The sequence below is a fragment of the Conger conger genome, chromosome 12, assembly GCF_963514075.1.
Source record: "Conger conger chromosome 12, fConCon1.1, whole genome shotgun sequence".
Classification (NCBI taxonomy): Eukaryota; Metazoa; Chordata; class Actinopteri; order Anguilliformes; family Congridae; genus Conger; species Conger conger.
In genome coordinates this window covers 34914297-34928657 of record NC_083771.1, presented here as the reverse complement: position 1 = coordinate 34928657, position 14361 = coordinate 34914297, and the positions used below count along the sequence as shown (strand labels likewise).

General features: G+C 39.9%; 1 protein-coding gene across 1 annotated transcript in view; it reads right to left on the bottom strand.

The window, feature by feature from the left end:
* fer (fer (fps/fes related) tyrosine kinase) overlaps window positions 1-14361 on the bottom strand; it is a 77965-nt gene that overhangs the window by 59971 nt on the left and 3633 nt on the right. The window contains exons 2-5 of the mRNA XM_061263217.1: window positions 8620-8893; window positions 6195-6368; window positions 5469-5568; window positions 1657-1840 (exon numbers count right to left, since the gene is read on the bottom strand). Coding sequence (XP_061119201.1) covers window positions 1657-1840; window positions 5469-5568; window positions 6195-6368; window positions 8620-8829 — 668 coding nt within the window. The 5' untranslated portion in view covers window positions 8830-8893. The remainder of the gene's footprint in view (window positions 1-1656; window positions 1841-5468; window positions 5569-6194; window positions 6369-8619; window positions 8894-14361) is intronic.

Below are 14361 nucleotides of genomic sequence, written 5' to 3'. Positions count from 1 at the left end.
ACAGACGATGTGACATTACACGAACGCACATGCGCACACACACACATAATAAGAAGATGAATGCCCAAACACAACCAAACCAAACCAAATGGTTTGATCAGACCAGCAAACAAGTAGTGCATTAGACTGGGTGAATTTGACAGGATGACTCAATAGTTAGACCACTGCTGATGCAAGCAGCAGCTTATAAACTTTGCACAAGCCTCACATGTCATCACATAGTGAGGCTCAGATGTTAAAAAAGCCCATGGTTATTACAGTAAATACATTTTTAAAAAGCACAAGTGAAACCACTATAACGGTATGAAGTTGTGAAACCGTATTGAGAAGGTTTACCGTTTACCATATTTCCAATTCATCATAACAGACAAGGGTTTTTCACTTTCCATTTATAAATGAAGGTAACAACGGCAGTCACCATTTTTGTGAAATGGAGGAGGAGTATACTGAACTCCAGTACAAGTCAGGCTGCTCATGCACGTGCGTGTGTCTTTCACGGCATATTTATAAATGAAGTCAAATGAATAAAGTATATGTTAACTAAATGCTATTTCTTAATGTGAAACAAACAAAACTGACCAGGTAAGACATACAAATAAAAAGGAGCCTTTAAGTAAAGGCATTGCACGACCTGGTCAGTGCAGAACACCTCTCCAGGACTCCAGCCCCGGGCTCAGCTGATCCACTACAGTGGAAAAGATTAAACATGTGACGAGCAAACAATCTGCGCTTTAGACAGAATTAACATTGGCTCTTTTACAAGGAAATGTAAAGGCTTTAATACGAATTCTCAGAAGTTTCTTCACTTATATAATAACAAAGCACTTAAAATGGCTGTTATAGTGCAGGTTGAGCAGAGTTAGGACACTGAGGGGTTAGAATAACAACTACTGTACGTTTGAGCACTATATCACATAAATCCAGACATATGTGAAATGTGTTCCAATCTAAACAATGTAGGTCACCCTATGAAGAAAGCCACAACATTGGGTATTATTACAGAGCGTCTGTATGCACATGCTCACGAACTCGGATGTGGTTTCCCTGCTTATCTTCCTGCAAATGAATTCCCCTCAACAGGATTACAGAAATCAATTCTCAGAAGGCCTTTTACATTACATTACATTATTGGCATTTGGCAGACGCTCTTATCTAGAGCGACGTACAGTTGATTAGACTAAGCAGGAGACAATCCTCCCCTGGAGCAATGCAGGGTTAAGGGCCTTGCTCAAGGGCCCAATGATCATATCAGTTTCTCTCCCAGGACTGATATGATACTGAAAGGAACTGAAATGGGCATAAAAAATCTAAATGTATTGGCTGCCATCACAATCTTTTGACAAGTACAAAAATCAAGACAGTTAAATTAATCCAAGGAGGAACAATGGTTTTAAACAATAAAAACAAACGTATTACATGGCTATAAATGTACTTCCTCATGTACATTTTTGCAACACAGCTTTTGACGGTGCTAAATGAAGAATGCACACGTAAGACCAGACAAGAACCGGAAAACGACCAACGAGATCGGGCTTGGCCCGTGGAAAGACCACGACCAGGAGGCGGTGGAGCGGAGGCCGGGTGAAAGGGTGCCGTCGCGTCTTTGATGGGAGTCGTAACCGACAGAAGGCCAGGCCGAGAGAGGCGGGGACTCACAGTGCGTTGACCATCTCCTCCTGCATCTTCTGCAGGGAGTCCAGCAGCAGGGGCAGGGTGCTGTCGTGGTACTGCTCCTGGTGCAGCTGGGCGCCCCTCACCGCCAGCACGTACTGGTTGTGCAGGTTGTGGAGCTTCATGGTGGCCTTGTCGTAGCGCTCACGCGCCTTCTCCGGCTCCTTGCCTGGGGAAGAGACCGGCCGTCAGGACAAAAGCCAGACACGCGCCTTCTTTCCAACACACCTCCCTCACTAGGAAGGCTGCCTCCCGTTCACTCACTTCACTTCTTCTTTTTTTAGCTTTACTGTTTATACCAAATTGTGACTAACCGTATATCTTAAGAATAAGCAGCAAGATGCTTGGCACTTGTACCATTTCCAGTAAAAACAAAAACAATGAAGATATAAATGGACATATATCCACATCAATTAGGACATTCAAAAACACTGCCAGGTTTCCCTGGCAACAGCTGGAATGTAGTTTTTTTTTGTCCTTTTCTCAACAGCATGTGAAGGCAAGACAAGATGGCGCAGAGCCAAGTGGTGCACTTGCGCCTTTGGGTCACTAGGGTTGAAATGTTTCACAAGCTCAAACCCCCCCCCACCCATCCTCTTGGCGAACAGACAAAGGAAAACACTCAAAGGCTATTCCATGGTTTTCTGTTACATTCTGATGTTCCTGAGTCATCACGTGTGCATGCACCCACCACGCGGAAGAGTCAGGAGCACCACACACCCTCATCTCCTACAGCGGTACGAAAACCAGCAGGAACAAAGGGATGTTCTGAGATTGGCTGATCAAGTGGCCAGCCACTCTTAGAGAAGAGCAGAAGGACAGGAAATGCTGGAACTGAAGTGCTTTTTATGAAAAAATGAAATGAAAAGGAAGAATGAAGGCACGGGTGACTGAAGGGAGACTGCTCTCGGAAGACAACAATGGAGGCATGCCACAGTCTTTGTGATCAAGGCTGATTTATGAGATAACTGGGCAGGCAGAGGGGCAGACATCTTAGAAGGTCAAGTTATTTGTGTGCAGATTATGTGACCTTTTACTGTAGGACGGAGTGAATTTAAAATGTGTGAATGAAAACAGAAAAAAAAATATGAAAGGAGTGCAGATCACCTATCAAGTTTCCCTTGAAAAATGTAACATGCACTGGATGCGTTCTGGCAGAGTTAAAGCGACTGATCACCCACCAATTCAAAAGGTCAAACTAAAAGAATGGTGACTTGATTATGCCACCGTCTCCAGAACAAAGCTACTGTAAAAAAGAATCTGTCAGAGATGGGCACACAATCCTCAGAACTGTACACAACAGTTCCTTCTGGAACATAAAATCCGTCACTCCGGGTACTGCTTTGCTGACTTTAATGCAGTTTAAACATCAGGTGTGGATAAGACACACATATAGTACCCTGACCTACACAACAACATCTCAGAAAGCAATGAGATATTTTTCAAAACATTTCACTTTGTCCAGAAAGCTTAATATAACTGATAACATTGTGCCAAAAACATTTTCATTTTCTGTTCCAGGTTTCTACAGACCACTGATATAAACCAATGAGCCGTTGAAAATAAGCGAGAATAGATTTCACCACAAATGGGAACAATGTAAACCTGCATGAGATTTTATATTGTTTAAGATCCAGGCCGTCCTCTCAGTGGTGTGATTTTGATCCGCTTGTCCATACTGAAAATGTGTACATTGATAATATGCTCAATCAGAGGAAACCAATGACTGGAATCTCAGCAGACCTTTATATTCAATTTCATTTCATTATTCAGACATAAGAGCTTCCGCAAGTCCTGAAAGGCTTTCCCACTGAATCTAGAACAGAACTCTCTGGAACAGTACAATAGAATTAAAAAATGATTTAATGCATTCTGATTCCCTTTTTTGAAGAGCCTTTTGCCCAAATAAAATTCCACAATGCTTGTGATCCCGTTTTTCCAATTATATGTATGCATTATGCTGTATGAAATTTGTTTCATAATGTTAGCTGCAAGTTGATTGATTTTTTTGAACATTTTTATTTTTATTTTTTAAGTACAATGAGGACTTCTCTCTGAACAGAATAGCCTGTAAACATCCACATTGCATGCTTCTCTTCCATTTAAACATGCATAGCATTCACACTACATGTACACACACAGTGTACGGTTAGCCACCAGATCTCTCAGTGCACTGATGATCAGTCCCAAATGAACTATGATCCATTCACTGCTCATGCTGTGTCACGGTACATGTTCATAGACATCTTCAACATCCTATTCAACATTTCTAAACAAATGACAAAGTCGAGACTGTGGAAGTATGAATACAAACTGGGAATGCATTCCCGTTTTTAAAATGTATTCTATTAGCATAATGTTAAAGCTACAGATGTCTTCCACATGCATGCACCCACACGCACACACATACACAATGCGTGCGCTTGTTAGCTGTCCCAGTAAAAATTCAGGAATTAATGATCAACAAAAGACAGATCGCCACTCATAACAAGAGTGAACGGACTAATGACTATACTGAGCTGGTAATACCACTGCTAGAAAAAGCCTTTGGCCATCAAAGTGACTCAGTGAGTAACCTCATTAAAAACTCCTTGTTCGACTGCAGTGTGCGTAACTAATTAAAGTTAGTTGGGATTACCAATTCGGTGGAAGGAGTATAAAATCTACTGCACTCACACATACAACTGAACATGCAAATGCATCATCTCCAGCAATCATTTTCACAAGAATAAGACAACTTCTACTTGACATGCAAATGGTACGATTACATGCTCTTGAACACCAAATTAATAAAATCTGTAATGTCATACCCACAATAATTATATTTCACATTTAATCCTATTATGGGGATATGCTACATTTCTACGGTAGATAAAATGTAGCAATCTATAAATGTTATGACAGGTATGAAACATGCAAAATTAACGAATCAGAAAATTGCTGATAAAATACACAGACATCACATTTCATATTAAGACATTACTCACCTGAAGTTTTAAGCTGTTCCTCTGATATTTTTGGAGCAGCAGGAGGCATTAAAATCATTTAATGTAAGATTTGCATCAAAACTTAAAACTTAACTTCTTGAACCAAATGAATAATAACAGCTTAACCTAAGCCTCTAAATTCCTTTTCCATTTGAATCAAAAAATCTAAAACAAAACTATCCTGAATCGGAATTAAAGCATGCAGGATGTTAATTTGAATTAGGGCTGCACGATTTTGACATGAATGGTAATCACATTTATTTCCATTGATATAGTGATTGGGATTATTAAATCCGATTCATATAATCGCAATCGTACACACAGGCACACGCATGCGTTCAAATGCAGTTTGAATGTCCTTCAGTTTGAAAGCTACCTAAAACAGCAGAAAATAATCTGCACTTCTTTAAAGATACTGCTTCACGTTTCGTGAGGAGAAGCATACTCATCGTGTTCAACAGGACCGTTACAGAACGGACATTTTTTTGATTGGTTACAATGCTCAATTGCTGAATTTGTAACTGGCAAAGCTTGATTTTGACATTGCAGGAATAGTAAATGGAAGGCTTTAATCCAAAAATCGGGACCTCTACTGCAATTATCATATCACTGCAGACCAAATTGCGATTTTGATTAATATACGATTAATTGTGCAGCCCTAATTTTAATTATTATGCACTGTTATAGAGGTATCCAAGTACAATACACTGACATGAATCATACAGTTTGAGACATGAAAAGAAAACTTCCTGATATCAAATATTTTGCTGTGCACAAGGCGTAAGCCAATAAAGAAAAAGTAATAATTACCTTTTGCAATGGCTTCTTTGTATTTTTCTTTGGCACAGTGGGCATCTTTTGTCAACTGCCTGTAAGTGCCTTTCAACTTTTCCAGATCATTCTTTGTAATCTAAAACAAAAAGAAACAAAATATAGTGATATACACATTGCAATATGGTAGTACTGAATAATATTTATCTCAATAAAGTTGTGGACGTCCCACAGAATTCTCTATTAAAGACTGCAAATAGGGCAACTGAGATTCAATTAAATACAATCGCATAAGATAATATAATGTATCAATTTGTATGCTTGCGAAGCAAACATTGCCAGTCTGTAACATTAACATGTTGACAAGAGATACACCATAATATTGGGGTTGCATACATTTTCCTTCATAATGTGACATCTGTACACACAGACTTCTAGATTGTGGAACCCAAGTTTCAGGCTACATCTGAGCTACCCTGACCTACACAACAACATCTCAGAAAGCAACAAACAATTTGATTATTCCACACTGTCATCACCATTTAGTAATGTCTTGCAGTGCAACGGATAATTCTAATAATAGAGATACCACCTGTCGCAGGGGGAAGAAAAAAAGAAAGAAATAAAGCAACTGGTTCACCTTTCAGAAAACCCTGGTTTTGTATCATGAAATCAGGAACTTCCTGGTGGTGTGGCTCACCTGCCCTGACCACTAACCGAGGCCCTGCAGCCACCGCAGGCAGGAGGCCATCTGAAAGCTGGTACCTTGTTCATCTCGCACTCGATCTGCTGGTGGATGCTCTGGTAGCTCCTCTTCACCTGCTGCTTGTCCTTGATCATCATGGTGAGCCGGTGCAGGGGGCCCGAGTTCAGGTCCTCTGCGTGAGACTTCATGATCTTACTCAGCTGCTCCGTCTGCTGGACCATGTGAGCCCAGGACTGAGGAGAGGACAGAGGGAGAGGGCGATACAGAGCTTACCACCAGGCCTCAAGGTGGCAAAGCAGCAAGGCAGGCTAATCTAAATGAGCAGGAGATTGACGCTGGCAGAACACATATTATGTGCTGGAGAACTTATTCTAAGCCGAAGAGCTGAGCAAATATTGAGCTGTTCATTTAATAACAAGATTTCTATACCCACTCCAAGGCAGAACCTCAGGAAGCCATTGCAGTGGCTTTCCTTGTACCTATAGTGTGTCGTTCAGACATTCATATGCGAGATTTCAGTCCAAGAAGGTTGACATTGATAGTTACATGGACACATACAGACATGTATACTAATTATTCAAACAATTCAAATTAATTGATATTTCATAGGGTATTTGGGGACAGTTGGTTGGCCTATGTAGACAGAGAATTATATATGCATTTACAATACGTACTATGAAATCCAGAAAACAACAAATTTGGTATTTTTCATCTTGGGTGTGTACATGAACAGAAAACAGCTAGCATAGACTGAATCTTAACAGATGGCTGCACTGAAGGTGCCCAATTGGATAACAGGCTCTTAACAACAAAAATCTCATCAGCTTTAGTATATTTTTTTCCCCCCATTCCTCCCAATTTAATAGGCATGCATACTAAAAAGCAGAGAAGGCATCTCACAATGGAGAAATCCATTTCTTATTTTTCAGTGCGCAACTCTAACCACCTCCAATGGAACAGCATGATTTCTCCCTTCCAATCTCCACGGGTATTAACCCCTTCAAGCAACCCTCACCCAATTTTGCAGTGTTCTATTTTCAGCCTTTATAACTCCACAGGTGCGCATCACAGAGACTTGGACGATGGCTTAAATGAAGCAAGACACCAATTTACCATCCTAACAATTTAGTTTAGTTATACCTAAATTATGAAAAATTCAAAAAATTCTAATTCAAAACAATGTAGGGGAAAATACAATACAAAACTCACATATTTTTTAAGCGGGAATAACAATATTTTCAACAGCATGGGGTCTGAAAATCTACCCAAAACCAGTCTTTTGTCCATTATAAAGCATATCGTTTTCCCCTTATGGAAGGGAAGTCAAACCGCAATTTTCCAGCATATTTTATTTGTCAAGTATAATGACATAACTGCTGAGGTATAATTAAATAACAACATATGTTCTGGCAAGCTAGCGTTCTATAACACTTATAGTATATATATATATATATATATATATATTAGTATATATTTTAATTAAACCACTATAAGAGGGAAGTGGCTAAGATGAAATATTGATATCAAATTAAAAAATAATGCATTGCAAAGCAGGCTCTTTCTCTACAGCAGTATGAGGCCAGCTCGCTAGAAAAATGCGTCTAAATTCAAATTCCAAACAGAAAGACAAGCTCAGTGAATAAACAGTAGATTGTATCTACAGCTTAGTGCATAAAAGTGATGAAAAACTGTTCATCAACAGAGAGAGTAACAATGACCTGATGTGCAGATACAATTCACCACAGAGGGAAGGGGGTGAAGTACAGTATGTGGGGATCTGAGTTGCGACAGTCAGACGCAACAAGCCCCAACATTATTTCAGTATTTTGGAGGGGCCACAGATAATCATCAGATCAATAAAAACAATATGCCTCTCGTAAAAAGACTCATTTTGAACAATTCTGGACTGCTTGTTGCCTAGTGACGGAGTCTCAGATCTCTCTGTGCTGATGTCGACATCACCACCACAGAACCTCTGGACACCCAGAGCAGATGTGTCCCTTTAATCCAGACCAGAAAAGAAAATGAAAATCAACAACAGGTCCCGACATGGCGAGCCAACACCGAACACTCCTCCAGTTTCTGCAGCTACAGCTGAAAGAAATGGACTTCACTGAATGCAGAGAGCAGAACCATCAAAATTAGTCTATTGATTCACAAACCTTGTATGCGAGCACATTCACTTCTAAAATGATGGATTCGGAGCTAGGCGGTTATTTGGGCAAAGCATCGACTGCACATTAGCTAGTGCACATAAGTCTTGTTTTGGGACTCAAACACTACAATATATTACAAAATAGAATACGGAAATACTGCAATGGTGGATTTCTTCTGCAAATAAATATTTTTCACACAGCGTGAATACATTACAAGTGGAAATAATAGTACATTACCCCATAGGTTGTGAGCTGCTGAAAGACGTGGATAACACATTTACTACCTACACATTTTGTGCATAAGGCAGTGCCTCGCGCTGCTGCCTACCTTGGAGACCTTGCTGTTGTAGTCCACCTGTGAGGAGTTGTCGTGCTTGTCCACCTGCAGGCTGATGTTGAGCAGGAGGGAGGCGTACTCCTTGTCGCTCTTCACGCGCAGGGTCATGAAGCGCTTGACCGTCTCCAGCAGCTTCAGCTCCCAGTCCTGCAGCTTCAGCAGGCCGTCGTGGGAGCTGCGCAGCTCGCGTCCAAAGCCCATCGTCTCCAAAGGCACGCGCGTTCTCAGGGTCGGCAGGGGGCCCCTTCAGGTCTGCATTTCCTGTCTGACGGGGGGGGGCAATGTACCGCACGCGTCATTACCGTGTAAACCTACTTCACAGAAGAGTCTAACTTAAGCTAGAGAATTCACCAAAAAAGTACCAAACATAACAGATATATAAAAAGGGGAACCACGGCGAAAATTATCTAAAAAGTTATCATTATCATCAGTTAACTATTCTCCCTTTCCGTCCTTTCCTGTCTGATACAGTGCAATATGGAAGGTCTGATACAAGATCTCACTGTTTGGTGAGGCAGAACTCAAGTTGCCTCCTGTAACCGGCACATTTCAGCAGTTTTATTTACCCAACTGTAGCAAGTAAGAAGAGAAGATGAGCAGGCATGGCCTTGAGAACAAAAAAAAATTTTGGAAGACGGAAACATCTGACACCAAACCTTTTCACACCCAAGATATGACATGATCTAGAAAAACTGTTGAAGCAGCAGCTTTTGTTTTGGCGGTTTTCGACTGGCATTTAAGACTTATTTTCGGTAAATAATAACCTTAATGGCCTTTTCAAACATTTATTTGCCAAATTTGCATGTTAAACATAATAAACTAGTTATTCCATCTTACACACAGAGGATATACATGCAAGTATGTGCCTCTCCTATACACCAAGTCATCAAACACAAGCACTATGCATTTGCTCTCAGCTAAGGAAGCTCTCAGCTACCTAAGACACAGTGCCCAGCCTCCGTCATTTGTTAAGGAAGTGCAACGCAATGTCAAACAAAATCACACAATCTATCATCATTACTCATTCTGTGAGGTTCAAGGAAAGAATGTTCTGGCAGGGGGACATCTCTTCATGAATTGACTGCAGTTTCCAACATACCACGTGAAAATACAGTAAAATATTTATTTGGCTCTATAATAGTCTCTGTGAAACCATAACCTCATTCTGCTGACATTCAACAGACTTCAAAATGTTGTAAACCTTTGGCCCTGACTTCACAGAGAAAATCACCATGCTGTGATAGATGATCTACTGGGTGACACACCTAGCTAAAGCACTCCTCACTGAAGTGACATCCCCATAGTCCAGAATTTAATTCTGAGAAAAAATAAGAATTTACTTCTGGCAATGACAACTGCAGAAGCAAGCACCGATAAGCATGTGTGTCAATTTGTTGTTTGAGGTCACAAATTTTACAGCAGCAGCTAGAAGCTGTTGAGAAGACAAAATCAACAATACACAAGCCCAAAAGCCAGACCTGCTGGGCGGTGTTTAGATGATCCACTTGGAGGCCTACAGCAAATACAAAGAAAACAAATGGATGCAGAATAAGTGGTAAGAGCAGCCTGGTGGAGACGGTGTACTATTTAGCATATGCTAAAATGTCTGTTCTATAAAGCAAGCTTGGCAGAAGACTGTGTAGTAAAACTCAATGGCTCTAAGTTGATGACAAATCACTGCAATCCCAGAGTAGTTAACTCGCATTGCATCATGTACGTTCACAGTATACTTGGCTATGATGTTCAAAACCCCATCCGCGTCCATCATAGGCATTAGCCATAGGCAATAGTCTACTCGCAGAATTGAAGGATTTCTTAAAAACTGACTAAATCCCATTCTTTGAACACAAAAATCCTGCCAGGCCTTGTCTATGGAGTGGTTCATATGAAAGTTCAAAGTAGATCACAAAAACATGTGAAGCTGCATACAACTGTTTCAGTTATCTGGTTGCACAATTCTTTTTCAGAGAGCTTTAGAGAGAAAAAAAGAAAACAGTTTTTTAATCACTCCAGCTTGCTGTTGGACTTTAATCTCTGCAAACCTCAAACAAAGCAGATCATCCGCAAATCAGAAGCATTTTCCTTCTCCATCTTGGTTTTGCCATTAGTATTCTCTTCATGTGAACACAAGAGCTAGCTTTTCAAATACAAAGCACTAATCTCAAACAGATGATTTAAACCTTGTCTGTGTGGCTGCATCTGACACTCATGCCTGACAGTGATACAATGTTTGTTGCTGAATTCTTCTGGGCTGGTACTTAAATCGACTGAATGCTCCGGTTGCACCCTCAAGGTGCAAGGAGAAGACAGCAAAAAGAAAAGCCATAAATTAAAGGCGCTGTTCCAGTCTTTAGATTTCATGACTGTAATTTTGTGGAATTCTTGAGAGCTCCTGCATCTTAGCCTAATGAGAACAGAACGGAATTCAGTTACGTCTCTCCAGGGGTTTAGGGTGAAACATCAATGATTCTAGGCTTGCAGAACGTGTACAATGCAAGAGCACCTTGGTGGTTAAAATAAACCTCGAAAAGAAGTGCTCCTCTTCTGAGAAAAACTGGATATGGCCCTAATCACTTGCTTCAATGTGCAAGAAAAGCAGTTGAGATGGACACCGGGGTCACAATACAAAAAGAGACACGTTTACTCAGACTGATTCTGGGTCAGAGGAAGTGATCACAGGCATAGGAATTCAAAAAGTAGCATTTTGCCACCCACAGCTTTAGCTAGAAACAGCACAGCTGACATTCAGGATTCAATCGAGTGGGAGTGAAAGTGACCAAAGTGACTTCCTCAAAAACATTGCCTCCCAGAGCTCAGGCTAGAGAATCTGAACAGGAACCAAATACAGTAGAATTCTGATACAGGTAGGAAAATTTAGATTTAGAGCAAACACGTGAAACAAGCATACTCTTAAAAACTTGCTAAGTCAAAATGCCTGAGAGACTACACAGGCATATGCAAATGTAAAAAGATGTACATACACTCAAAGATATGAAGTACTCAAGGGACAATACTTACGAACAGAACTAGATTAGAGTAGCTCTACATACTTCCCTTTTTTACGACATTAAAGTGCATGACCTCTGAACATCATTTAAAAAGTAGGGGAAAGCGGGGTAAGATGACACATGGCTAAGTAGTCACACTGTGTATCCCTCCCACAGTAGAAGCACTACATCAAAACTGAATACATATTTTGTATGACTTCATGTTCTCAATGAGCTGAGGACAGTTTTCTTATTTTTTTTTTTACCTTCAAAAGTAAAAGACAGCTAAAAATTACATTATGTAATAAAACTTCTTTAGGTGTGAATGTTCAAAATTATATTTTTGTACTAATACTGAGCGGAGGAGAGAATAAAGTACTTTAGCTGCAGTCCTATGTTAAGCAGACATCAGTTTGGGGCAAGATGTCTCAATGAGTTTGGGGTAAGTTGTCACAAGTCAAATTGATGCTTGTACCCAAGACCAGGCAATTTGCATGGCAGAAATGTGAATCTGACTGTGAAGAGTTTGATTAGTCAGATATGCTGACGCATTTCTTGCAGCCGTTCGTCGCACGAACATACACACGAACAGACTGACAATTTCTGTATAAGTTAAAACTCTAAAGAAGATGTGGAGGTTGCAGGCACTTTCTCCCTTCCAGTATTGAAGCCTATTTTCAAGGCGAATGACAGTCTACAAATGATAGTCTGATGGGGTTCTTGGCTGACTTTCTTCACCTGTGCCCTGCAGACATACAAAAGGACATTTTTACTCAGACAATGAAAAATGACATCTCATCTCATGATGTTGGTATTGTGATGAGAGATTAGAATCTTCAAGATGTGATGACATTAAAATTGCATTAAAATATTGTTTCTACACAACTCATGAGTGCACTCTGGGTAATACAACTAATTTAGATTACTAGGCATGCCAGACAGATTGAAAGCCATGAGGAAAAGCCCTTCTATCACATAAAAATTATATTTCTGCCGCAACAAATATAACATTCTAATGTTAAATGTGAGCAGTAAAAGTTTTTTTTTTTGGAAGATGTACAATTAAAGCATCTCTAATTTACAAAATCTCCACCCTGTTTTAACAGGTTCACCCATAGGCATACACATACATGAAGAGATTTAACTGGGCAACAAAAGGGAGGAAAACAATGACATGTGCCCAACAAATTACATCCTCCTGGGATTTTGCACTTAAATAGTAAATCTGACATGAATATCGAATATAAGGTTCTTGTCTGGAGCTTGAGTGATTACTTCAAGCTCCAGACAAGCACCTAAAGTAGCTAGATTTCTCTTTTTTTCAGTGCAAAAACCGATCTACCTTTCAAGAATGATTGATCTGACTTTTTTTTCTAACTCTTTGTGTAATAAAGGTTGGGAGCAGTATGCCAATATCTTAAAAAAAGCAAAACACTTTACTCACGGGCCATCCTTATTGTTCACATCTTTCTGTCATCACCTGCTTTAGCTGACGAATGAAAGCATAATATCACTGACAGCACAGCTTCCCAGAAAATGGCCTTCAGGAAAGGGAAGTTGTAAACAGTATTGTGCCTTCATTTTTTTCTTCTTACATATAGCTGCACCATAACACACTGAACATATGATATTTGACCAAAATGGCTTCCCTACGAGCCCTGTTCACGCAGGTACATCTTCAGTAATAAACTGCAATCAGGCTAACTTACATATCCAATGTAAGTACACTTCTATTTTTAACCAGAGAAATGTATGCCAACTTTCAAAATGATTGATCTGGGTCTGATTTTGCACAGAATGATGTGTCTTAGATTGAAGACCTCAGGGAAGCCAAAGCACATGCAGCCCTTTTGATTAAATGTTTATACATTATTTTTTGGTTTATTTTACACTTACGTTTTATACATAATTTTGTCGTTATGACTAGACAAAAGTATATAATAATAATCATAATAATGTTGCTTTCTGGGGACAGAGTACTATATTGCACCGATGGATATCGAAGCAAATGGTCTGTACTTACTGCAGAATTAAAAGACAACTGTCAACAGATGCCACCCACTTTGTGAATGCAGGGCATTTCTGAGAGTCTTTTAAACTCACTGATGCCACAACTTGTTCCACCTTGTAAAGGAATGATCATGTGAAGACACCCCAAAGGTCTTTGCTATGCAGTACGGTGGATAACAGAAGAACTAAAAAGGTCAGACTCAGGGTTTCACCTGGCATGTTACTGGGGGAAAAAAAGCGAGTTAATGTTCACTGGATTTTAATTACCATAATCAACATACAAGCTTCTGAATTGTTCATTCTTTCCACTACAAGAACCATTTACTGGTTGGTCTACAGAACAGCAGTGTCAGTGGTGTCATTCAAAGTACTTAAAACCTTAAAAAATCGCCTGAAAATAATATTTGAATAGTTAATAGTTAACATGATGAGCAAAGACTGTTCCAACAGTAGTCAAAAAACCGATTCATGTTTTTCTCTCATATAGGCCTATTTACAGGGCTCTTTGGTGGAAGGCACAGCCAATAGAGTCTGAGACATTTCAGAACCATCAAATCCCCTTTAGAAATACATGGCACACACTTTCATAACTGAAACGACGCTATTCAAAAGTAGTATGCTCATTTCACAGAAAACAATCATTTGTCCCATGAGCAAAAAAAAAGTGCAGGTCACCCTGATTTAAGACATTAAACACCAAAAAAAAAAAAAACGATATCCCCCAAAGGTCAGGGTG